Source organism: Podarcis melisellensis (assembly GCF_964234715.1).
Source record: "Podarcis melisellensis genome assembly, chromosome: 17".
Lineage (NCBI taxonomy): Eukaryota > Metazoa > Chordata > Lepidosauria > Squamata > Lacertidae > Podarcis > Podarcis melisellensis.
In genome coordinates, this window is record NC_138534.1 from 7860664 (window position 1) to 7887078 (window position 26415).

At 45.2% G+C, this 26415-nt stretch overlaps 1 protein-coding gene across 1 annotated transcript; it reads right to left on the minus strand.

Annotated features, from left to right (window-relative positions):
• Positions 1–1646: 1646 nt before the first annotated feature.
• GTF2F1 (general transcription factor IIF subunit 1) lies at positions 1647–26162 on the minus strand. Its single transcript, XM_081894590.1, has 14 exons — positions 26052–26162; positions 24271–24333; positions 16180–16226; positions 15566–15638; positions 14773–14966; positions 13540–13710; positions 11759–11940; positions 9909–10053; positions 9640–9701; positions 8371–8490; positions 7000–7073; positions 6393–6528; positions 4740–4872; positions 1647–2586 (listed from the first exon to the last, which is right to left on the minus strand). Exons 2-14 carry the CDS (start codon positions 24280–24282, stop codon positions 2382–2384), a joined length of 1554 nt encoding a protein of 517 aa, XP_081750716.1. The 5' UTR covers positions 24283–24333; positions 26052–26162; the 3' UTR covers positions 1647–2381.
• Positions 26163–26415: the final 253 nt, after the last annotated feature.

Consider the following 26415-nt stretch of genomic DNA (forward strand, 5'->3'; position numbering starts at 1 on the left):
CTTTAAAGCAAGAATAGTGAGAACTGCGCAGAGCGTGTCAGCGGCTTTTGCTCTGCTGGCTTCACAGCGAGCGATGGACGAGAGCCATGGCTCTGGCTGTGGAGGCATCCCTCAGCTCACGACTGCAGCGGCAGCTGAGGGATCCCTCTGCCATCCAGTGCATTCGCTTCATAAGATGAGCAGACATTTCCCCTTACAGTGGTACCTCGTTACAGATAGGTAGCCGTGTTGGTCTGCCATAGTCAAAACAAAAAAATTCCTTCCAGTAGCACCTTAAAGACCAACTAAGTTAGTTCTTGGTATGAGCTTTCGTGTGCATGCACACTTCTTCAGATACACACAGTGTATCTGAAGAAGTGTGCATGCACACGAAAGCTCATACCAAGAACTAACTTAGTGGTACCTCGGGTTAAGTACTTAATACGTTCTGGAGGTCCATTCTTAACCTGAAACTGTTCTTAACCTGAAGCACCACTTTAGCTAATGGGGCCTCCCGCTGCCGCCGTAGCACAATTTCTGTTCTCATCCTGAAGCAAAGTTCTTAACCCGAGGTAGTATTTCTGGGTTAGCAAAGTCTGTAACCTGAAACATATGTAACCTGAAGCGTATGTAACCCAAAGTACCACTGCACTTTTAAGGAGGAAAACAGTGCATCTTATGGAGTGAAAAATATGGTACTTGATAGCAGCACTGTAAAGGCAGGCAGGCACTACGAGGAGGGAGGTTGCCAAAGATATAGTCATGGCGAGAGCCGGCTTTTACACCCATAGTGTTAAAATGCATACCAAGGTATGAGGAGGGATGGGGTTTAGGTGGTGGACTCTCCTTCATTGGAGGTTTTAAGCAGAGGTTGGATGGCCATCTGTCATGGATGCTTTAGCTGAGATTCCGGCATTGCTGGGGGTTGGACTAGATGACTCTGTGGTCCCTTCCAACTCTCCGATTCCATGACCTGACATGCACTTGACTGGACCTGCGACACAGGTGCCTTTGACAATCTTGTGTGCGCCCATTCGCTCCTCTGAACTCATGTTCCGCATTGGAGGGTACAGACTACTTCTCTGGAGAAGTGGTTCCAATCAGTGTGTGGCATATAGGAATGGGACTAACGAGAGCAACACACTTCCTCAGCTCTCTGCCTACATTCACTATATCTGAAGGAGCGTCTCCACCCCCATCGTTCAGGTCCAGATCCAAAGGCCTTCTGGTGGTTCCCTTATTGCGAGAAGTGAGGTTACAGGGAACCAGGCAGAGGGCCTTCTCGGTAGTGGCACCTGCCCTGTGGAACGCCCTCCCATCAGATGTCAAGGAAATAAATAGCTATCTGATTTTTAGAAGACATCTGAAGGCAGCCCTGTTTAAGGAAGTTTTTTAATGTTTGATGTTTTATCGTGTTTTTAATATTCTGTTGGGAGCCGCCCAGAGTGGCTGGGGAAACCCAGTCAGATGGGTGGGGTATAAATAATAAATTATTATTATTACTATGTTTGTGCCCATTTGGAGCACCAATCCAGCGCTGCACAAAACATCTTCTTTGTAGCAATTCACTGGTGTAGGGGAGCAATCTAGAATCCAGCACAGAAGTAGGTGAATCATGGAACTATGAAGTGCTCAGAGAGCATGAACAGCAAGCGTGTACATGCAAATAATTCAATTTGCTTAATTTATTCCCATTTTGTGTCAAATCTGGAATCCCAAGCTTTTACCAAACAAAAAAAAAACCCATCCCAAAAACTTTTTCAGGGCAGACTGAAAACAACTGGATGCATCCAGCTAGAGGAATCCAGTCACAGCAGGGCAGGCTGAGCAGTGTCTTTCTCTGTTTGCCAAAGCACACACAATTTTAGACTGCGTTAAAAAAAAAAATACAAGGAAAAAATATTTGTGTACCAGTGATGGCTTACTCAGAGTCTCTGTGATTTTGGGCGAGGGAGGCGAGGGGAGAAGAGTGGAACTGGTTGCAAAACAACTCGCAAAGGAGAATGGTTCCAGCATGTGAGAGGTGTGGGGTGGGTGTTTGCGGATTGCGTGTAAAAAGATTCCTCTGTTTATTCTAAAAATGGCAGCATTTCATTTGTGAACTCCTCCACATGATAGAGAAAAGTATTCCTGTTCAGAGAGATTGTGGCTTCAATGCCTCTCAAGAGACTGTCCCAGTTTTCTGCCCCCTTTTGCCGCCCCCTAAATCCCAAGGGGGCCACCAGCACATAGGCAGGAGAATGGCTCTTTCGCTTTCCCCAAAGGGTATATGAATGCCAGTCCACATGGTTCTAGGATGTAGCCACCCCCAGCTACTAACCAAAGGTAAGGGGGCTCAGAGCTGCCCAGCAGGAGGGTGGATGCCAAAGGACAGTTTGGTTCTGGCCCAGCCGCTGCCCTCCTCACTCCTTGAGGAAGAAGTGCATCTTGTCATTGATGTTCTTGCGCTCGGGATTGAGGCGCTTCAGGATCTGGGCCAGCACATTGACCGTCTGCTCGCTGCTCAGCCCCGTCTTCTTGGTCTGGAATTTCTTCAGAAGATCCTTGGTGGTCATGGGCTTTCGGGTCAAGTAGCGGCGCACGGCGTCCTCCGTCAGCTGCACATCGCTGCAAGGAAGCAAGGGCAGGTTAATGCAGAATGTAAAGAAATATACAATAATAAAGAGTACATTCATTTGTACAAAAGGAATATACAACGGGATAGACAGGAAGTTTGGCGTGTTGGTATGTATATGATTTTGGGTGGGAAATTGTTTTTGCTTTTTCTCTTTGTTCTTTCTTTTTTGTTTCATTTTCTTTCTAGGTATATAAAATTTGTATATGATTTTTGTATACATATTGGAAATTATATTATAGTAAGTCCTGTAATATGGCAATGTTTACCGATGTGATATTAGAATGTTTGCAAATTCAAAAAACTAAAACTAAAACTAAAAATAAAGGGCAGTTTAATGCAATGGCACGAGGCAGGGAAGAACACTGCAGAAGAGGAAGGACTTTTCCCCACGGCTCTTGCAGCAAAACCTAAGTGCCAGAATTGCCCCACTGCCCTTCTCTGATGCGTGCAGCTGGCCAGGACAGCCACAGTGCTTGAAAACACAGATGTACTTCTAAACCTCACTAAAATCTTCAGGCCCTAAGCTTTGCAGTGCCCAGATCCTGAACGGTGACAGTGACTATTTAAAATGTTGCTTTACAAAGTGTTTTCAGGTATTTCTCATAAATTCTCACATCGGTCCCTCTTTTAATCTTATTAGCTTATTCATTAGGTCTGAATATCTGAGATAATTAGATTATCTGCCCTAACCATTTGTCTTGCCACCGGCTTTGTTGTTGTTGTTGTTATCTCTGAGCTTTTGGAGAACTGGCTTTTGCTGCAGAGAAGTGGGCAATAATGTGCCTGGGACAACAGAGTTTGGGGTAAGTGGGTGACATGCCTGAGCTGCCCTGATCACTAGCATCACACCTAAATGAAGGTATGGCATGGGGGTGGGGGTGGGCAGGTAGGGCATTGACTGCTGTGGCCTCTCTCTGCCCCTTCCTTCAGTTGGCAAGACCTGGACTGTCATAGCAGCTCACCTCCCCACCTAGTGGTGCTGCTGGAAAAGCACTAGGAGGAGTTCATAATAAGACGATTCAACTATAAACGAAGCAGCTAAGCTGGTGCTTTACTAAGGCCACGGTGGGTCTGACCTGACTCAGCTGTGTCTCCCTCAGCACAGCACTGGCGTAATTCTAAGGGTCAGGTGTGGGGTTCATTCATTCACAGAACCCCACGTCTTCTGTCAGTCTGCTTAGAAACGGGATCTGAGGGCTCGTACCCCTCACAAATACTGCCCCCGTGTTGTGAGCGTGGTGGCGGCTCTCGGAAACAGCAGCTCACCAAAGGCAGCCATTAGAAAGACTGGGGGTGGGGGGTCAGTGGGCATGAACTGATCCTCACATCCTGCATTCTTAGCCACATACATTGTTGTCCGCTACGGATTAGGGAGTTAATACAATTGCTTAATTCTTCAAACTGCTGCTGGAAAGCTCATCAACAGTGATGTGAAGTGTGTCGTCATAGTTGCAGAAGGGCCCAACGCACAGCAAGGACACACCCGCCCCAAACAAGAGCCAGCACTTGTACACATAAACAAAAAATGTAAAGGTAAAGGACCACTGGACGGTTAAGTCCAGTCAAAGGCAACTATGGGTTGCGGCGCTCATCTCGCTTTCAGGCTGAGGGAATCTGTCCATAGACAGCTTTCCGGGTCAGTGGATAGCATGACTAAATTGCTACTGCCGCAACAGAACACCGTGACGTAGAGAGCCAGTGTGGTGTAGTGGTTAAGAGCAGTGGACTCGTAATCTGGTGAACTGGGTTCGCTTCTCTGCTCCTCCACCTGCAGCTGCTGGGTGACCTTGGGCCAGTCACACTTCTCTGAAGTCTCTCAGCCCCACTCACCTCACAGAGTGTTTGTTGTGGGGGAGGAAGGGAATGGAGATTGTTAGCTGCTTTGAGACTCCTTCGGGTAGTGATAAAGCGGGATATCAAATCCAAACTCTTCTTCTTCTTATAGGGACATGGGTGACACTGTGGTCTAAACCACTGAGCATCTTGGGCTTGCTGATCAGAATGTCGTCAGTTTGAATCCCCATGATGGGGTGAGCTCCTGTTGCTCTGTCCCAGCTCCTGCCAACCTAGCAGTTCGAAAGCACGCCAGCGCAAGTAGATAAATAGGTACCGCTGTGGCAGGAAGGTGAACTTGTATGCTTACCCACTGCTGGGTGTTGACTTGCCCGACTGTGGCTGTGGGGTAGATTTCCCAGAGGTGGTGGAGGCCTGGGGCCCAGCGTCCAACTTCAGCCTCTTTGCTGCAGGTAGCTCACTGGACCCTGCCTGCCGCTTTCCTGTTGCAGGGAAAGAAAACCAGCTGGCCTCAGGACAACCATTGCAACACACCTTCCCTTCCACCCTAGGAGCCCGAATGAATGAGGCTAAAGAGGGAATGGATGCCTCAGTAATTTGTGCATTTGTTGGTTTTGCTACTATTCATAAACCTTGGTTCTTGAATGCCTTGGAACTCATACGTTTTGGCTCCCAAACGCTGAAAACCCGGAAGTTAGTGTTCCGGTTTTTGAATGATTTTTGGAAGCCAAACGTCCAACATAGCTTCCGCTTGAGTGCAGGAAGCTCCTGCAGCCAATTGGAAGCCATGCCTTGGTTTTCGAACGTTTTCGGAAGTCGAACAGACTCCCAGAACGGTTTACATTCGAGAACCAAGGTACGACTGTATTGCTATTTTCTAACTATGGGATACAAAATACAGGTGGGTAGCTGTGTTGGTATGCCGTAGTCGAAACAAAATAAAAAAATTCCTTCCAGTAGCACCTTAAAGACCAACTAAGTTAGTTCTTGGTATGAGCTTTCGTGTGCATGCACACTTCTTCAGATACACTGAAACAGAAGTCACCAGACCCTTATATATAATGAGAGGGTGAGGAGGGGTATTACTCAGAACATTCTATACAAGATCTTAAAATAGCTGTCATATTACAAAAGAATTTCAGAAACAGACTGGAAAGAGAAGCTGCTGAATTACAACTTATTACCAAACTTAATACCATGGAGAAACCTGGTCTGAATAGAGACATTGGATTCTTATCTCATTATACACAATAAAGCTATTTTTGGCCATCTCACCCCTTGCTTTTTCCTGTAAGGCTAATTGCAGTCGTTAACAGTCGTCAACTGGTTTACCACACCTATCAGCCAATCACCCATTCCCACCACCCTTCTGAGTAATACCCCACCCCACCCTCCCACTATATATAAGGGCCCGGTGTATCTGAAGAAGTGTGCATGCACACGAAAGCTCATACCAATAACAAACTTAGTTGGTCTCTATGGCGCTACTGGAAGGAATTTTTTTTTATGGGATACAAAGAATGGGAGGAGAGAGGGACCACAGGCCACAAAGAAGAGTGGAACAGGTATGGTTTTCAGCCTCGCGGAGGAGCCCTGCCCATTGATCATGGGAGCCGTTTGCCTGTTTTCCAAAATACATACAAGGCCCAGAAATTTTCAAGAAGCAAAGAAGAGGACACCCATTTCAGCTTATACAGTACAGTGGTACCTCGGGTTAAGTACTTAATTCATTCCAGAGGTCCGTTCTTAACCTGAAACTGTTCTTAACCTGAAGCACCACTTTAGCTAATGGGGCCTCCTGCTGCCGCCACACCGCCGGAGCACGATTTCTGTTCTCATCCTGAAGCAAAGTTCTTAACCTGAAGCACTATTTCTGGGTTAGCGGAATCTGTAACCTGAAGCGTATGTAACCTGAAGCGTATGTAACCCGAGGTACGGCTGTATACAATACAAAGCAGGAGGCAGAGCTCAGAAGCTCCTGTGGGCCCACACTCGGCTGTACCTAGTTCCAGTTTGTTGGCTGCGGCCCGCAAGGTGGATGAGGTGCCGGCATCCACCAAGGGCGTCCCTGGACGGCTGTTCCCTTGTGAGCTGCTAGCCGAGCCCTTGCGTTCCTTCTTGGGTGGAGTCTTCTTTTTCTGTGAGGGCAGAAACACAGGCTCAGCCAGGGCTCCCTTCTCCACTCAAGCACCACCAGTGTGTGTGGCCCTCAATACGCTGTTGGGCCCATCCATGAAGCAGGTTGGAATGACAGAATTGTGAGGTGGAAGGGAGACTGGACCAGTTCAGTTGGCAGTTGGGAGGAATATAATAATAACAATAACAATAACAACAACAATAATAATAATAAACGCTTTCTTGTATTGATAAAAGAAATCCATGCAAGTCGACCCCTGCAAATCTACCACACTGGGGAGAAAACTGATGTTAGTGCCTGCAGGAAGTTAGTGCAAGCGGACATTCAAAAAAACTGATTTCTTCACTGCCACTGTCAGTGTCACACAGTCCGTTCTACCACATATGGGGACCAGGCTTAGGCTGGAAATGACAGCTGTTCTCCAAACAAACCCCTGGAATGCCACCCCCAACCCAACTGCATCTGGGCTTACCATCATGAAGAGTGCTGAAGATGCTTCGCTGTCAATGTCGCTGTCTTCAGACGTCTCAGACTCATCACTGGTGTCTGTAAAACAGAGCCAAACCAAGTCAATCTGGGGTTTGCTGTCTTTGTGGCAGACTTCAAAACAAACAAGTCACATGCAGAACCCATTTGACGCTGGCACGGAGATTCTAGGTCAGGCTGCTTCTTGTTCACCAAAGCTTGTTCTCAAGGAACTGCAAGACCACTCAGGTCAAAAGTAAAGCACTAGGCCAGGGTGGCTAATATGGTGGCCTCGAGTTGTTGTGGACTGACTCCCAGCTCTCACCATCTCTACCTATTGTCAGTGCTGGCTGGGGCTTCTGGGAGTTGGAGCACAACATCTTCATTTGGAGGGCCCTAAGTTGGGAACTAAACTATCTCCCAAGGCCAGAAATAATGTTTTGATGCTCAAGCTTCTGCCCCTTCTGGGCTTCCAGGTGTGCCACATGTGGAGGAGTGGGGACACGAACCCGGTTCCCCAGATTACGAGACTACCGCTCTTAACCACTACCCCACACTGGATCAATAATAATTTTTTATTTATACCCCGCCCTCCCCGGCCAGGGCTCAGGGCGGCTAACACCAAATATGAATTACAATAAGCGTAATAGGAAAACAAACAAACAAACAAACAACAAACAGTTAATTAAAATACGGCTTAAAATACAGCTTAAAATGCAGCCTCGTTTTAGTAGTAGCCCCTAAATCAAGACCATAAATGCTTCCCGTTTCCCAGCCTTCTGTGATGTGCCGCTTCAATACGAGGCTTTTAGAATCACAGAACTGTAGATTTGGAAGAGACCATGAGGGTCATCTAGCCCAACCCCTCGGTCCAGTATATCTGAAGGAGCGTCTCCTCCCCCATCGTTCTGCCCGGACACTGAGGTCCAGCTCCGAGGGCCTTCTGGCAGTTCCCTCACTGCGAGAGGCCAAGTTACAGGGAACAAGGCAGAGGGCCTTCTCGGTAGTGGCACCCGCCCTGTGGAATGCCCTCCCATCAGATGTCAAAGTGATAAACACCTACCTGACATTCAGAAGACATCTGAAGGCAGCCCTGTTCAGGGAAGTTTTTAATATGTGACATTTTAGTGTATCTTTCATCTTTGTTGGAAGCCGCCCAGAGTGGCTGGGGAAACCCAGCCAGATGGGCGGGGTACAAATAAATTATTATTATTATTATTATTATTATTATTATTATTATTATTATTAATATTATTATTATTATCATCATCATCATCATCATCATCATCATCATCATCATTATTATTATCATCTTTTGCCCATTGTGGGGCTCAAACCCGCGACCCTGAGATCTTATGCTCTACCAACTGAGCATCACCTTTCTTTTTCTTTTTATCCTGGGGAGTCGGGGCCTTCTTCTCTTCCTCTTCTTCTTCCTTCTCCTCCACCGGCTTCTCCTCCTCACTCTCTTCACTGCTCTCGCTTGCTTCGTCTATGCCTGCAAAGCAGAAAGGCAATGGGGTTAGGAGGCAACAGAGTTGGGGTTGACTTGTTTCTGGGCAAATCCGCTTGGCAGTTTTCCCTATTCCCCTTGCCAGCGCCAACTAAAAGGAAAACCTAACCCGCCTATGCCAGATCAGTTGCTGCTTCCCTCTCTGCAGGGAAGTGCAGCTCTGAGAGGGGTGTAGAGTGGCCCTAGAGGTCTTTGAGCAGAGGATGATCAGCACCCACGTCAAAGCACATCTCTGAGGATTATTGGGGGAAGCCATGCCATGCAAGCTGGCAGAAAACTGGGTAGATCTAACTCAGATGAGGACAAGGCAGAACAGAATCTCCTTGCGGGTCAACGTCAGTATGCACACCAACATGCATCTTGTGGGATGTAATCCATTGGCACAGTCAAATGCAACATTCCTTATTTCCCTAGAGTGGGCACAAGCAGGGGTCATCCAGTCAGTGTAACTTCCTGTTCCACTGGTCTGGAGCTTCCTCTCCCTGCATGTGACCCGGGAGATGGGCATCGCTCTGGCTGACTCCACAAAAGAGCCCAACCATGCAGCCACTTTCTCAGTTCGTCTTGTCTCCTATTGCTCTCTTGCTGATCTTTTGCTGCCATGCTGCTCTCCTACAGCCATTTTGTTATCTAAATGTAATGTTGCTGTCTGCTGGCTCTCAGCCAGCAGCACATGAGTTCAGTCTCCATAAGAGATGAACTCACAGTTTCTTTGTGTAACTACCAAGTAAAGCCTGCCTTTCAGGGATCAAATCGTGAACTGAAATGTGAGTAAACTTTTTGTAACTTTACTCAGAGAGACTCTCGTCTTTCTTCTTTTAAGAGGGATCAAAGGGGACACCAGGAAATAATCGTAACTAAGAGATTCTAATGAATCTGCAAACTAGCTTCCAGCTATATTGAGGGGAATCTGTTCTGCTACATACTAGAGTGAGTGAAAGAAGGATAATACTTATCCAATAAATCCTTTCTTACTTTCCTTAACATTCCCACACATCTTACAGAGGAGATGAGCAAAACAATGATCAGGGCCAATGGATAAAAACCACCAAGCTTCCAATGGGCTGCTCCAGGTCTTGCTGCCATCTTGAACTTTAGGATTTGTTCATTTGCACAACCTGCTCAGCCACACACCTTTGGGGATGTCTTCCTCTTTAGTCACCTTGGGCTTCCCCACGGCTTCTTCCACAGAACTGCTGTAAGAGGACAGGGAGAACCCTCAGTGCGAATGGACACAACACATAGAGGCAACATGAAGTGTCAGCAGGGAAAGCCACCAGTCCCAACAGGGGGAATAGGAAAGAGAAGCAGCAACAGACTGACCACCCCGGGGTGGCCAGGCAATGCTTGTCCCCCCCCCTTGCTGGGAAAATCCCCCACTTCCCGTCCACTGTGGTGCCCACCTGGATCCGTCAGACATGTAGTCAACCTCTTGCCCTTCAAAGTCCCCATCATCGCTGTCTTCAAAGGCTTCATCGTCAGAGCCCTTCTTCTTCTTTTTCTTCTTCGTCAGAGGGGCTTTCTTCTTGGGCTTGGTGGGTTTCTCATCTAATGAATAACGGGATGACGTTAAACACTTTTCTCCAAAGGCAGAAATCTCACTGGAAGTGGTAGCCCAGAGGTACAACCCAAGAGGAAGAGGAGAGAAAAGAAAAGAAAAGAAAAGAGGTGCACTTTTGAAGGAATGATCGCTGGGTGTGGAGCACACTTCCACCCGCAGACAAAGCCACAGCTGTCTGAACATCATGCCCTCTATCTAACCTTTGCTCTCTTAGCGCTCTACCGTGCCCTTTCTGTGACCTTTGTCTTCTTCGTCATACATTGTTCAAGGGGAAAAGGACGCGGTGGAAACAGGTGCCAAAATAACTTTGTACCACCCCATGATCTCGGGATTGGAAGATGTGTAAAGGTCACAGTCCAAAATGTATCTGACTGGTTTTGCATACTGTGCTAATAAAAGGAGCCTCTGCAGAGCTAGCCAGCAGCTTGTCTTGGAGCATGTTTGCCAGTGTGCTTCTGCACAGCTCACCTGCATCCAACCTCCTGTCGCCCTCCGTTATTCCTACACACTTTATACAGCACAGAGCAGGGGGTGAGGAATCTGGGAGCCTCCAGGTGTTGCAGGCCTACAACTCCCATCATCCTTGACCATTGATCAGGCTGGCTGGGGCTGGTGGGAGTTGGAGTCCAGCAACATCTCGAGGGCCACAGGTTCCCCAACTGTGACAAATAGCAAATGCACAGAATCTTCCGCCGCAAATTGATTTTTATGAACAATATTATATGCACAGAGCCAGCGTCAAAGGAGATCTGCCTTCTGTGTGGGCCGTGAACACAAACAAGGAAAAGATCCAGCAATACCGGAAACAAAAGCTGCAGAAGAGTGCTTCAAGGTTTGCTGAAGCCCAACCTCTTTTGGAAGTGCCCCAGATGTTACTGCTACCTATCGCACTGACTATGCATCTATGTCTTTCTCTCCTATCCCTCACTGCTTCACTTATAGGATGTAGCTGTTCTTTTGGTCTTTCCTCAAGCATTGCAGAAGTTTGCCCAAGACTTCCTCCACACGAGAAAGAATGAAAGCTCAATGGGGGTGAAAGGGAACCCATTATAAAGCTAGCTACTGTCTCTCAGAGAGGTCCTTCAAAAATCCAGGCCAGAAAACAGGTAATTTGTTGGGGGTTTTTAAAGCTATTGTTAAAGTTGTAAAACAATGAAGCACGGGATGGAGCAATGGAGAATTTCTGAAACAACAATGGGATATTAGTTCCTCCGCCCAAGGCATGATGCAGAACAGCAACAACTGGGAAAAGATAGACATAATATTTTACAAGGACAGGAAGAAACATCACGAACAGAAAAATTGCCACACACAGGAAGAACAAGAACAAGGATATAGTTTGAGTGCCTCATCTGTAGTTTTATAAATCATGCAATATGTCAATACGAATGGAAGTTGTTAATATTGCAGTTGTTGTATAAGGGATTGTTATTTTGACCAGAGTATAATTGAAATTAGTAAGATTTTGGAATGCAGAAATAAATTAAATCATCAAACCATCAAATCTAGCATGCAGGGGGCCACCTAAATTATATAATTTGGTATTTGAATGATTGGTATGAGTAATTGTATTATAATTTGGCATTGTTCTAGTGAGGCTATTATTGGACTATTGTAATTGAAAACTAATAAAATTATTAAATAAAAAAAATCCAGGTCAGAGCTGCCACCCCCAACCCCTACCCCTCGCACCATCCGCATCGCTGAACTCGCTGTCATCTGAGCTCATTTCCAGATCATCTTCCAGGTCGTGTATTTTTAGATCACTCCCTTTCTTTTTGCCTTTCTTCTCCTTCTCCTCTTCTTCTTCATCGCCTTGGTCTTTCAGCCGCCGCTGCTGCATGATGCTAAAGTGGTTCAGAACCTTGTTCCGCCTGCAAAAGGCAAAAAAGGGAGCCGGACTCAACCGGGCTGCTCCTTAAAGCCCCGGTTCCCCAGGACACTGTGGTTGGGAGGCAAGGGCCACATGGCACAGGGACTCGCAAGAAACCAGGCTGGAGCCTTAAAGCGCCAGGCAGGGATGCTGTAGGTCCTGGGCAGGGGACCAGAATTTCTTATTTCTTATGCACATGAAAGATGCTATGCAAATTATAAGATGCGGGTGGCACTGTAGTCTAAACCACTGAGCCTCTTGGGCTTGCTGATCAGAAGGTTGGTGGTTCGAATCCCTGCAATGGGGTGAGCTTCCATTGCCCTGTCCCAGCTCCTGCCAACCTAGCAGTTCGAAAGCACACCAGTGCAAGTAGATAAATAGGTACAGCTGCAGCAGGAAGGTAAACGGCATTTCCGTGCGCTCTGGCACTTGTCATGGTCCTCCGTGCACCAGAAGCAACTGCTGGCCACATGACCCGGAAAGCTGTCTGCGGGCAAACACCGGCTCAAGCGAGATGAGCGCCACAACCCCATAGTCGCCTTTGACTGGACTTAACCGTCCAGGGGTCCTTTGCCTTTTAGCTTATAAAGGTAACAGAAGCACTGGACCCAAGGTGAGAGACATCGCCACACCCTGGAAGCTTCCTAAAGATCTCTCCACTAGGCTAAGAGGAGACAAGGCTCCTACCAGAGAGGAATGGCAAACCACGCTGATGGACTCTGCCGAAATGGCAAAGCTGACTGGAAATCTCAGGAACCAAGAGGAAAAAAACTTTACAAAAGAATGGAAAAAATTTATACGTGATCTAAGAGACCACTGTAAGCAGATGGAAACATAGGCAGGATTCTGATTTCACTTGTAGTGTAATTACTATGCACAATATGGATTGATATAAAAGTGAGAATTTGGAAGAAGATGCAGTTTTAAATGTTTCAAATGGGACCCCATGGAGGGGGTGGCGGGAAGTCCGGAGGTTCAGAGAAATATCTGTATATGGATGTATGTTTGGATTTTCACAATTCGGTATTGGTAAAATCAAATAAAAATGATTTCAAAAAGAAATAAAGAAACCAGCACAATGATTCCTGCTAGCTCAAGAGGACTCTCCTGCCACCACGCACTCCCCAAATCTGCTCTGGAGGGTCAGTTGAACCCCACAGTGGGTTCACAGTTGAACCCCTCCACGGTGGGGATGAGATGGGGGATCATTCCACCAGACAAGCAGAGATGCATGAGCTGATGGAACGATCTCTTTACGTTGAATTCCACCCTATGCGTTGTAGTCTACTAGCTTTCACTAAGAATAGGTAAAGGTAAAGGGACCCCTGACCATTAGGTTCAGTCGTGGACGACTCTGGGGTTGCTGCGCTCATCTCGCTTTATTGGCCAAGGGAGCCGGCGTACAGCTTCCGGGTCATGTGGCCAGCATGACTAAGCTGCTTCTGGCGAACCAGAGCAGCGCACGGAAACACCATTTACCTTTCCACCTGAGCGGTACCTATTTATCTACTTGCACTTGGTGCTTTCGAACTGCTAGGTTGGCACCCCATGAAATTAACAGCCATGCCTAATCTAGGCCCACCGAAGTCCCTCTGCTCACCTCTCCCACTCCTCCTCAGCTTCCTCCGCAGTCAACGTGCGGTGCTTGGCAATGGGTGTGAAGTTATACCAATTGTTGACCGGGAAGGCTTCAAAGGCGCCGTCTGGACACTGGGTGAAGATGTAGTAGGAGGTGTTTTCGGTCACCCCACCCTTCTTCACACCTTTGAACCTGAGCAAAAAGAAACAGGATGAAGTAAGAAGCAGCAGCACTCTTAGTACGCCAAAGGTTTTAATCTTAGGGATTCAGTTCCAGAAAGGAGCAAGGCAAGATCAGGGGAAGACACGCCTCTTAAGACTCTGGTGTCAACTGCCCAAATCCAGGGATATGATTGAAACACTAAATCTGTTGAGTTTTTGAGAACCTCAAGAATTTTAGCTTCTGCTTAAATAAACACATATTGTTATTATTAAATCCTCCACTTGTCACAGTTGTTAAAACTGGAAAATTGCAGGGTCTGGATGTAGGAACAGTTTAGCTCCCTGCTATATATTTATTTTAAATTCCAAGTTATGCATTTCCTTCCCCAGCCCCGCAAGTCTGGAACCAGACTATTCATAAGATAAAAAATATTTAAAAATAAGATAAAAAATAGTTAACTGCCCAAAAATCACAGAAGGCGCAAATACGGGTTAGCCTAACTTTCTAATTTTGAGATTTAAGTTTTCCCAGTTGCAAATGTGTAACTAGAGCTTTCTAGATGTCAAAGTTGCTCTATCCCCTGCTCACGAAGCGGGAGAGGTTCATCACATGCTCCAATTCTGGACTTTACCAAGTGCAAGAAAGCTGAAGAGTAACGCTAGCCGAAACTCCTAAACTGGTAGTAGTATAAAGTATAAAGTAAGCAGCCCATAAGCAACACACAAAACACTAAAAAACCATTCTATGTTCTAAATCTTATATTAATAATCCAAAAATTGAGAGAGCTATGTACAAGATCTACTACAGAATACAGTCTTTAAATATCTACAGGATACAGTCTTTAAATATCTACAGGAGCCTGGCTAAAGGAACATTTAAAGACTGTATCTTCCTTTTGGACACAATTTGAATGAGTTTTCTGCTTGTGGCTTCTGTAGTAGATCTTGTACACAGCTCTCTCAATTTTTGGATTATTAATATAAGATTTAGAACGCAGAATGGTTTTTTAGTGTTTTCTGTGCCGCTTATGTGCTGCTTACTTTATACTAGTCTACTACGAGAATTGGCAAAAAAGCACCATCACCCACTCACTTGCGCCCAGTCTTGCCGTTGACTTTCAGGATCCAGGGCTGGTCTTCAAGCTTGAACTCCTTCAAGATGATGCCATATTTCTTGCGCCGCGCCTCCTCACGCAGCTTGCGGTTGAACTCGCTGCCAGCTCCCGACTCCGGCATCTCTTCTTCCTGGTAGATCTTCTTATTGCTGAGGTCTCGCTCCATCTTTGCCTATATGAAGGAGCAGAAAAGAAAGGGCCACGGTCAACACGTATTGTGTTGTCTCTAATAAAGAGGGGTGGGGGGTGAATTTGCTCTTAAGCAGCTCCAATTCATTACTAAAGGTCTGCTAGCACAAAGTATGGATTCCAATTAAGTACAGTCGTACCTCGAAAGTGGAATGGAATAGTACCAGAAATAGTACCTCAGGTAGAGAACTTTGCTTCAGGATGAGAACAGAAATCGTGCGACAGCAGCGGGCGGCCCCATTAGCTGAAGTGGTACCTCAGGTTAAGAACAGCTTCAGGTTAAGAACAGAGCTCCAGAACGAATTAAGTTCTTAACCTGAGGTACCACTGTAACACTTGTAATGTCACAAACACTATGAACAATATGGACAGATTCAAAATATAATTACAAAATAATATGCAGTCGAAAATGTTGACAATAGGACCCATGGAGGGGGTGATGGGAAGTCTCGAGACTCAGAGGAATCTGGATATATGGATATGTATTTGGTACTGCTTTAACTCTTTACAGTATTTATAAAAACGATTTCAAAGAAAGAAAAAGAAAAAGAAAACTTTAGCAGCCTGAGCACAGAATCCTACCTGGTGCCAAGTTGCAAAGTTCACCTTGTCAGCAGCGTTGAATGCCATAATGTTATATTTTTTGGAGGTGTTTCTGTGGAGAAAGGAAGCAGAAATAAGTCAGAAATAAGGCCAGCATCACAGGCTGGAACCAAGTGGGAATGCGCCACCAAAATAACTCTTTTTCTTCTGGTCTAAGGGGAAGCCCTTCCCTGCACACTGCAGAGAAGCACGAAGCATGCCTACAGTTCAGTGCTACCAAGGGCCACATTTCAATGTATGCATATCTACAGCATGCCCAGAATACCCAGATAAGGCTTTGCTTCCATGGGTAGACATTAAAATCTAACAACCCGACCACAATGCACAAAGGCCAGTATGGTCAAATGTTTCTTCTCCAGTATTCCTAAACAGCTCCTTAGGGCTGGTTTTCTCTTTTGGATGATTTCCAATGCATGCTTCACTTCCTTACTCAGGAGTAAACCAGTAGGACTTATTTCCAGGTAAACCTACAGACAAGTTTTTAAAAGAAACAGGCACTCTCTCCAAGTGGAGAAAAACTATCAAATGAAGGAGATTCAACCACAACACCAAAACGTCTGAAGAAAGAAAGCAGGAAAAAGGATTGCACTTACTTGGGAACACGGACAACATATTCAGTTGCTGACTGACTGCTGGTCCCCTACAAAAAAAAAGCAACAGGGATTGCTCAAGTGAAAAAGGGTGCAGAGTAGGCTGGTCAAACACAAGGGCATTCGTAGGTGACAAGTTTAGCACAGGTCACAGGAAATATATCAAATTTTTTTTTGAGCAATATGCTTCTACAGAACATTAAGAATTGCTCTGCTGCACTTCTGGTTCCGGTCGCGGACAGTAAGGAAGCGCAGAAAGCCCAGCCTGGGCTTTTCTGATCATCGCGGAGGCTTGGGGACGGCGCAAGGGCTCTGCGCACCCCAAAAACCCCAGGGGGGGAACCTCTGGGGGATAGGTCGCCTGGCAGCGTGGAAAGCGGAACCGCCGGTTTCCCGGGGTCTTTCGTTAAGAGGGGCCACGGGGACGACGGGGCTGCGAGCGCAAGCAGGGGAAAGACCGACTCCGCGTTGAGAAGCCTCTAGCTTCCACTGGAGACAGCGACGGATTACCGCAACGGGCAGAATGGATATCCTAGTGTGCATAGACGTCTTACAGGGATAGAATGCCGGTTAAAAGCTAGGAGAATCCTGGATGTTATTGGATTTTGTTTGCTCGGTATCCACCCGGTGGACGGACTAAGATGGCGCTGAAACAAAGTTGCAGGAATGAGGAGGAGGCTGACGCCAGTCTGACTGAGTGAGTAAAACAAAGACCCCACGGCGATAGGAGAGACCGCTGACTTTAAACTTTAAATTTTAAAGAGGTACCGTGGGAGGACTTTACATTTGAGTTTTAAAAAGGAAAGGAGGTTACTGTTTGGACACATTTGTTAATCCTTAATTTAGACTCCTCCATTTGGATACACTCGCTAGTACTTAGCCAGACTTAGCCAGACTTAACCATCAGACTTACTCAACTCTGCCACGATAATATATGTTATCTAGAGGAGACTGAAACTACAGGAAATTTTTAAGGATGCTAAAAACTCTAATATGGGCGAACTAATCACAGAGCCGGCCCTACGGAGGTGACGGTGTATGGTGGCGATTGGTCCGGGAGGTACGCAGATCCGCTCTTTTACCTATGGCCCGTCTCAGTGTCTCTTAAATTAGTGAATGGAGTTTATAAGCCGCACCTTTAAGACTGCTGCATAATTTATTTTTGGAGTTGACCCTCGGACTTTTGGACATTATATTTGGAGTTGATCCTCGGACTTTTGGACATTTTAACGCAACCCAGGGGGTCTGCAGCCTACTTTATCAGAAATAATCGTCTCCTGAGGCTCCGCTTTAGACTGACACGCCCCCTGCTGGTGGTGGAGGATTTCGACGTACTCAAGAGACCTAATTGAGGACCTTGGTGAACTGAATCTCCGAGACTCCGTATTAGCAAAGCGTGGGTGGGAACTCCGTCCCCCTTTGAACCAACACACACTAAGGCGTCGTCGTGGGGCTATTATATCGCCCCTTCACACGAACCCCCCAACCCCCCCTAGTGGGTGGGAGCGCCCCCCTTCTGGTGCCTCTTCTGGGTTTTTCCTACTGCTTCTGGGTCCTTTGCCCACGGCTCTCCCCTGGTCGCAAACCAGTCCCCGTCCCCGCTACCCCTTTTTTTTTCTCTTCCTAACTTTTTCTTATCTCCCCTACCCCTTTATTGTATTTGACTACCACGGAAACAAATCACGCAGAATTGTAAGAACAAGAGTGTAAGCCCCACAGGGAGAGACCTAGTAATGTGGGGGAGGGACGGGAAAAGAGGAGGGGGGACTCAAGGGGATAGGAGACTATCAAAACAAGAAGAAATAAGAGACTTGGAGAGCCTTTGGGCAAGAATCAAGGAGGAATTTAAGCAAAATGAATTACATATGGAAAGTAAATTGGAAGAAATGCAGGGAATGATTGACAAAAAAATAGAAGGTGCAGTAGGAGAACTCTCAATTAAGATCCAAGAGTTATCTACCAAATCTAAAATAATTGAGGAAACTAACAAAAGAATGCAGAAAGAGATGAGGGAACAGAAAAAAGAATCAGTAAGGATGAAGGAAGATCTGAGAGAATTAAATAGAACACAAGAAAGGATTTGGGATAACTTAGCCATGACAGAACTGAGACAAAAACAACTCCACCTAAAATTTAGGGGAGTGGAAGAAGAAAGGAATGAGGACATAAAAGGAAAGATGGCTAAGGAATTATCAAAGTGGCTGGGATTAAGAGAAGATGAGGTGACCCAAACTATTGAAAATGCATTTAGAATTAAAACGAGACCTCAACACTTGAAGCCAAATAAATTTCTGGGTGACTGTCTAGTGATCTTCAATTCAATGGAAATGAAAAATTTGATCCTAAAAACAAGCTATCGAAATAAACTGAAAATCGGTGGGAGGCCCACCATTATCTATAAAGAAATACCGACAAGACTGCTACGTAAAAGAGAGGGGTTTAGGCAAGTGGTAGGGGTCTTAAAAAGAAATGACATACAGTATAGATGGGAATTCCCTGAAGGAATCACCTTTTTCTACAAAGACAAAAAGTTTAGGTTACTGGATCCTCAAGAAGCCGAGAAATTTTTGAGAAGATATGAGAAGGAATTGGGCAGGATAGAGAATAGGCCAATGGAGGTGGAGCTGGATGAGAAACAGGAGAGATGGAGGGGGAGGGGGCCGGGAAAGGAAGGAAGAGACACTGAGGAAGAAAATGAGGAGAGTGATGCCGCGGTGGGAGAAGAGGCGGCAGGAGAGGAGGAGGTCCTAGGGAACAAGGACTCTAGATTTTAAACTTGTAAAACTGAACTGAGTGCTTAATACACCTAAGAGTTAAACAATAGCCGTTACACTGAAGCTCTTATCCTGGAATGTGAATGGGTTGAATGAAAAATTGAAAAGGAATAAAATTGAGAAAGCCTTAAAAAATAAGAACTATGATGTAATCTGTTTCCAAGAGACGCACATAGCAAAAAAACATAGACATATCCTAGTAAATAAGAAGTTAGGGGTAGAATTTGTCAACTCGGGTATAAATAAGAAAAAGGGAGTAGTGATATATGTCAAAGAAAAGTGGGACCCGGTACTAATCTGTAAAGACGATGAGGGGAGAATAGTAGGAATCCAACTTAACTGTCAGGGAGAGAAGCTCAACGTGGTTACGGTTTATGCCCCCAACACAAATAAAGCTGAATTTTTTGAGAAGTTGGAACAAATACTACTAGAATTGGAAGACCATAAATTAATCTTACTTGGGGATCTCAACGGGGTCCCAGCACCGGAATGGGATAGAAATGTAAAGAAGGGTAAAGTGAATCAAGGGAAGCTGCCAAAATCCTTTAGCAATTTGGTGGAGAATTTTGACTTAATCGATATATGGAGGCATAAAAACCCTGTAACAAGGCAATTTACTCATTTCTCAGAACCCCACCAGAGCTGGGGCAGAATAGACCAGATTTGGGTCTCAAGAACAATTTTGACAAAAGTAAGGGAATGTGAAATACAACCCAGAACCTTATCAGATCACTGCCCAATAGCTTTGGAAATAAAAAAGGAAACATCAGGTCCGTACAGGTGGAGGATGAATGAGTACCTCTTAGAAATCGAGGAGGTGATAGATAAAGCCAAAGCCACTCTTAAGAATTATTTTGATTTAAACTGGAATAAGGGTACGCCCCCTGACGTAGTTTGGGACGCCGGCAAAGCAGTCCTAAGAGGCTTCCTGATACAACAAAACAGCTACAGGAGAAAACTGAGAAACCAAAAGAAAGAAGAGATCCTTACCCAACTAAAAGATTGTGGGAAAAAATTAGCAATAAGACCAGGAGATGATAGACTTAAACAAACCTCCAGTATGCTGCAGACACAATATTCCGCACTACTAAATCAAGAGGTAGAGTGGAAAATTAAATTCATGAAGCAGAAATATTTCGAATCGGCGAACAAATCTGGGAAGTTGCTGGCATGGCAACTAAGGAGGAGGAAAAAGCAAAACGTGATAAATAAACTTATAGTAGAGGATAAGATAGTGGAAGAAACAACTGAAATAGAAAGAAGGTTTACCCAATTTTACGGAAAGCTGTATGAGAAGGGAGAAGAGGAAGAAGTAGAAATAGAAAAATACCTGGCAGAGTGTGGAGGGATCCATGTAACGGATGAGGAAAAAAAACACCTAAATAAAAGTATTACAGTAGAAGAGGTGAGGGAAGCCATTAAGAGAATGAAAAACGGGAAGGCACCCGGCCCCGATGGATTAACTGCCAAATATTATAAAATATTAGGAGATCATATAGCCCCAGTGCTCAGCGAGGTTATTAACAACATCCTCCAGGGAGGAAGGATTCCAGATTCATGGAGGGAGGCACATATTACGTTAATACCAAAAACAGAAACAGAGAAAACGGATATAAGAAACTATAGACCAATTTCCCTGCTCAACAATGATTATAAGATCTTCGCAGATATTATGGCGAGCAGGCTTAAGAAGTACTTAATGAGAGCCATCCATAAAGACCAAGTGGGTTTTTTACCGAATAGGCAGTTAAAAGATAACGTCAGACACTTAGTGAATATTATCGAATATCTGGATATGAAGATAGATATCCCGGCAGCATTAATTTTTATTGATGCTGAGAAAGCATTCGATAATGTTTCTTGGAACTTTTTGTTACGGTGTATAAAAACAGTAGGAATAGAGGGCCCCTTTTTAGAAGGGATAAAGGCAATATACTCAGGGCAAAGGGCAAGGCTGATTATAAACGATAGCCTCTCCAGCCCTTTTACAATAGCGAAAGGCACAAGACAAGGCTGCCCGTTATCCCCCCTTCTCTTTATTATGGTTCTAGAGATATTGGCAAATAAAATAAGGGAGTCATCAAGAATAAAGGGGATAAAAGTCGGAGAGAAAGAGTACAAGCTAAAGGCATATGCTGATGACGTGGTGTTAACTTTAGAGGAACCAATGAACAGCGTTAGTAATACTGTAAAGATCTTAGAAGAATTTGGCAAATTGGCGGGGTTCAAACTAAACAAGGGGAAAACTAAAATTCTAGTGAAGAATTTAGATGAAGTGGCAAAGACCCAGTTGGAGCAAATGAGCGGCATTAAAGTAGTAAAAAAAGTTAAGTACCTGGGAATATGGATATCGCCAAAGAATATAAACTTATTAGAAGATAATTACACCAAGGTCTGGCAAGAAATTAAGAGAGATCTGGACATTTGGAATAGGCTGAAACTGTCTTGGTCAGGAAGGATGGCTGCGATCAAAATGAGTATCTTACCAAAACTACTGTTTTTATTCCAGAATATCCCTATAATAAGAGGAACATCATGTTTTAAGTCCTGGCAAAAAATTCTGACGAAATTCATATGGCAGGGGAAAAGGGCCAGAATTAAATTCAAATTGCTGACGGATGCGAGAGAGAGGGGGGGCTTCGCAGTCCCAGATTTAAGGCTCTATTACGATGCTGCCTGCCTCTGCTGGATAAAAGACTGGGCGACTTTAAAAAACCCAGACTTACTGGACCTTGAAGGCTTTGATGCCAGGTTTGGCTGGCACGCTTATTTATGGCAAGATAAAGGTAAAGCCCACAAAAGCTTCTCAAATCACATTATCAGAGGCCCCCTACTAGAAGCCTGGAACAGAAATAAAAAAGTAATTGAAAGCGGTACGCCTTGGTGGATCTCCCCAATCGATATTATAACGCTCAAAAAAACAAACCAAGAGGGGGAGAGATGGACGTATGAGGACCTCCTAGTCAAACTGGAGGGTGGATGGAAAATCAGACCCTATGAAGAGTTAAAAGGAAAACTAAACAGCTGGCTTCAATATCATCAGATTAATGCGTTGTGGCTCGAGCATAAAAAAACAGGGATGAGTGAAAAAAAATCGAAATATCAGGTAGAAATATTGGAATCTAATAACAAACTCCTCTCTAAAATGTATAAACAATTGTTAAGCTGGGAAACCAGAGATGAGGCAGTTAAGGGGGTCATGGTTAAATGGGCCAGAGATCTGGGACATAATTTGGAACAGGAGAAATGGCAGAAACTATGGAAAAAGGGTATGAAGTTCTCGGCATGTGCTACTCTCCGAGAAAATCTAGAGAAGATGATGTACCGATGGTACATCACCCCGGCAAGTCTGGGGAAGATGTATAAAACCGGTGATAGCACATGCTGGAGATGTAAAAACAAGGTGGGGAACTTCTTTCATATGTGGTGGACCTGTGAGGTGGTGAAAGGATTCTGGGACCAAATTTATGAGGAACTAAAGAAAATTTTAAAATACAACTTCCCTAAGATACCGGAAGCGTTTCTTTTAGGAATGGTAGGAGAAGAGATTAAAAGAGAAGATGAAAACTTCTTCCAATACGCCACGGCGGCGGCCAGGATCGCGTTGGCGCAGAATTGGAAAACATCTAACACCCCCACAGTTAAAGAATGGCAGACGAAACTATTCCAATATATAGAACTAGCGAGGTTGACACAAAGAATTAGATCTCAAAATAATACTAAATTAAAAAATGACTGGAGTAAATTTCTGGGCTATGTTGAAGTGACTTATGGAATGTTGAAAATCTCAGTGGATGGAATTTAAAACCTGTAATGTTTGAATATTGGTAATGATAATGTAATCAGCGAGTAAACTATAAGGATTGTACAACCCAAACCGGGAAGGATGGAAGTCACAGTGTACGGAACGATGTTTTATTACCCTCTTTTGGTTTTGTTTTTCTTCTTTCCTCTTTCTTTTTCTGTTTTTCTTGTGCCTTTTCTCTTTTTTTTATTTTTATTTTTATCTTTTTTATTTTGTTCTTTTTTTTTCTTTCCTCTTTGCTTTTTTGACCCCCTATTGTATGTTCTGCCGCGGTTTGTAGATGATTGTATGATTGTGTAAAAAATTTAATAAACAGAGAATAAAAATAAAAAAAAAAAGAATTGCTCTGCTGCAAGCAAAACAACACCAAAGACAAAAAGCTGCAAAACAGCAAAGAGTTCATTTGTAATCCAGTGTCATCTCAATGGCTAGCCCAGCTGCTGCTAATTCCCCAAACTGCATGGTCATCTATGGCCTGGCCATGTATTTTAGATCATATAATAAGCTAGGAAGCTAGAGTTGCCTAGTAACAGTATATGTTTTCCGGTCACAGCTCCAGGCTGGAGGCATGCAATGAGATGGGAAGGGTGGAGACGCATGTTTGCCCTCAAGGTCCAAGCCTGAGCAGATGACCATCGTCATGTCTCTGTCACTCTTAGAGACAAAAGAGCTGAATCCATTTTTGCTGAGGAACGGGCTCATCATGTTGTACTACAATACGCTGTAGGCACTAGGAGATGGAACAGGGAACCCAATTGGGACTTGGGGGAAAATAACAGGTGGCCATTTTGAGAACAGCTTTGCCAAGTCAGGCAGGACAGAGAGGAAGGGAGCAATACATCTGTCTGCCTGGGGGCAGATAAGAGATGGTGGTGTGTGTGTGTGTGTAATAATGGGTTGTCCAGTTTCAGAAAGCTGGTACACTCACTAACAGTGCTCAAAACTCCCATTATTCTAGGCGCATTTTGCGACAGGGAATTTCACTAGCACAAGCAGTTTCTGAGCTCTGGGTGCAGTACTGTGCCTAAGATTTCAGATTAAAACTACAGAGTGGAAGGAAAAGAGGACCCTTTTCTGCCTCCCCACTTCCAGTTACTCTCTGAAGACTGGAGAAGAGACCCTCTTAAGAATATTAAGGGGATGGGTAGGGGAAGGACTGGACCATGTAAAAAATGAACATAATATTTTAGCTGCAGTTCGTTCATTTTCAGCTTTGAATTCTTCTTATAAAAAAGTGTGCCTAGACGTTCCGTTGTTGCGCCCATAACCTAGGTTTAAGGTACCATTTATCTCCTAGCTTTCATATCTTAGTTTCTAACACTGCTCACTAATCTGGCTGGTGTCCTGAAGCTGTGGAAGCAAAAGAGGTCTGGAGGAAGGCAGGAAATAGCCAACCATGCCTTTCCATGCCAAAAATTAGTGGGGATTCCCAGAACTGATCCAGTATGGAACCAGGATGAGACAAGGCCAAAGATTCAGACAACTCTTGGCCTCCATCCCAGAATGACAGCTCACCAAAGAAGTCATTCCTGGACGTGCTGCGCAGGTATCCAGCCGAGCCTCTCCAAAAGCACCTGTCTGAGGAAGAAAGAGAATGGAAGAGTTAGTCGCACACGAAGGAATGGAAGAATTGGGGGAGAAGTCGGATGAAGGGCTGGAGAGAGAGAGAGGGCTGCCGCTTTCTGCATTCAAGAATCCTTGGCACCTCACAGTGTCCCTTAAGATGTGTGCAGGGTGCCTTTATCTCCAAGCAGGGTTGTCCCCACCCACCATAACAGGGCAGAGTATTTCTGATCATGCACAGAGGGCCTTTTCCTTTCTGCCAGGAAGCTGCTAGAAAATAAAAAAGCAACAGAAAGAGGCAGAAAGTCTGGAATGTAGGGGCAAGGCTGAGAAAGAAGGGAGTGAGTTTGGAAGTGCTTTGGAGAAGGGGAAGGAAAAGAGGGAAGGCGAGGCTGGCTGGCGGGAGGGTCGTGCAAACCTGCCTGCGCACGTGTCTCTCTCATTAAAGCTGACAGTTATTTTCCGGTAGGCCAGGGAAATGGAGGATACTAGACCATGGTCCAAAAGGGTTGCAGCTTAAACTTGTCGTGTAACACAGTGCGTAGAGGAGAAAGTGGCGGCGGCAGTCACAAGGGCATTGCACCTAGTGGCCTGTCTCTGGGGTGTTCCAGTGTGTGGACGTTCCGTTTGCAAAATGCGCCCAAAATGCCTTTTTGTGCTGGAGGAGACTCTTGAGAGTCCCATGGACTGCAAGAAGATCAAACCTCTCCATTCTGAAGGAAATCAGCCCTGTGTGCTCACTGGAAGGGCAGATCGTGAAGCTGAGGCTCCAATACTTTGGCCACCTCATGAGAAGAGAAGACTCCCTGGAAAAGACTCTGGTGTTGGGAAAGATGGAGGGCACAAGGAGAAGGGAACGACAGAGGACCAGATGGTGGGACACTGGGTAATGGGTTGCTCTGAAGTCATTTCAGCAAGGGGGCAGGGGTGGAATTGCACCCCGCCCCATATCCTGTCCTGTCCTTTGCCGGTCAAAAGTAGAAACCCTAAGCCAGTCCCTACAGAGGGAAGAAGCCTCCGCCAAAAAAGATGAAGATTGGCAAACTAAATTATTCAACTATGCAGGACAAAATAGACAATCTGAAACCCAAGAAACAAAGAGGACTTTGAGTTGTTTTTTATTTTTATTTTTTCTTAAAAAGGGCAAATGTTTAATGCATATCTTTTAAGCTTTGTGTATAGACTTCTACCTTGGCCTAACTTTAAAAACTCACTTGTAATAAGATGAAGGAGGTTTTAAAATTGGCTTGTCATGAATGTAAGGTTCTATGGACGGGCGTGAACAAGCATAAAACAATGGAACCAAAGAGGGGGGAGGGAAGGGAAGTCAAGTAAAAATTATGGTTTAAAAAATTGTTTATGATGTTCTTTTTTTCTTGTTTTGTAATGATTCTGTATTGTTGTTTTCTTTTCTTTTTCTCTGTTATTTTTGGGAAATTAATAAAATGTTAACAAAAAACACAAAAAAGTGGCAACCTTAAAAGGCGTTGGGGTTTGGGGGGTTTTGGGCTGGAGGGCGAACCTGTCCGAACCTGAGAATACCCCTGCAAGGACTGAACCGGTGGGTGGGGGTGGGGCGCCCGGACTCCTGGGTCCCTTCCAGGGAATGGGGGTGGGGCAGACCGGGGCGCTTCCGTCCCATGGCAGCACTTGCTGGAGTCCCGTATTTACGCGCGCGCCCCGCGCCCGCCTCCCTCCCCGCACCTTCCTCGCCCGACCCGCAGCCTCCTCACCTGCCCGGCAGCAGCACACCGGTCTCCTGTGCTTTCCCCGCCGTGGCCACCTACGCATGCGCGAGGACCAAGGGATGCGTCTCCGTGGCTCCATGGTCCCTTGACACTTCCGGTACCCGTGTGCCAAACTCATTGGCGCCCGCCATGTGAGGGGCGTAGGAACTAAGGGGAAAGTTCAAAATAGAGCAGCAGAGGGTGGGTTTTCTATTTTTATTCTTGGCGCCCGCGGGAGTTTCCCATTTTATTGCAGCGTGTTGGAATAAGTTTCAACACTAGAAGTACAAGACAACAACAATTATAAATCATTAATATAATTAAAAATAAATTATAATAAAGCTCGTTTTTATTTTGTTTTTGTGCATCA

Bases quoted from the DNA above. Each gene is read 5' to 3' on its own strand.
- GTF2F1 (XM_081894590.1), bottom strand. The intron at 11,941-13,539 runs GTGAGCAGAGGG...TGCCTTTTGCAG, and splicing joins GCTGAGGAGGAGTGGGAGAG to GCGGAACAAGGTTCTGAACC. The intron at 2,587-4,739 runs GTAAGCATACAA...GCTTCCTTGCAG, and splicing joins AAGTCAACACCCAGCAGTGG to CGATGTGCAGCTGACGGAGG.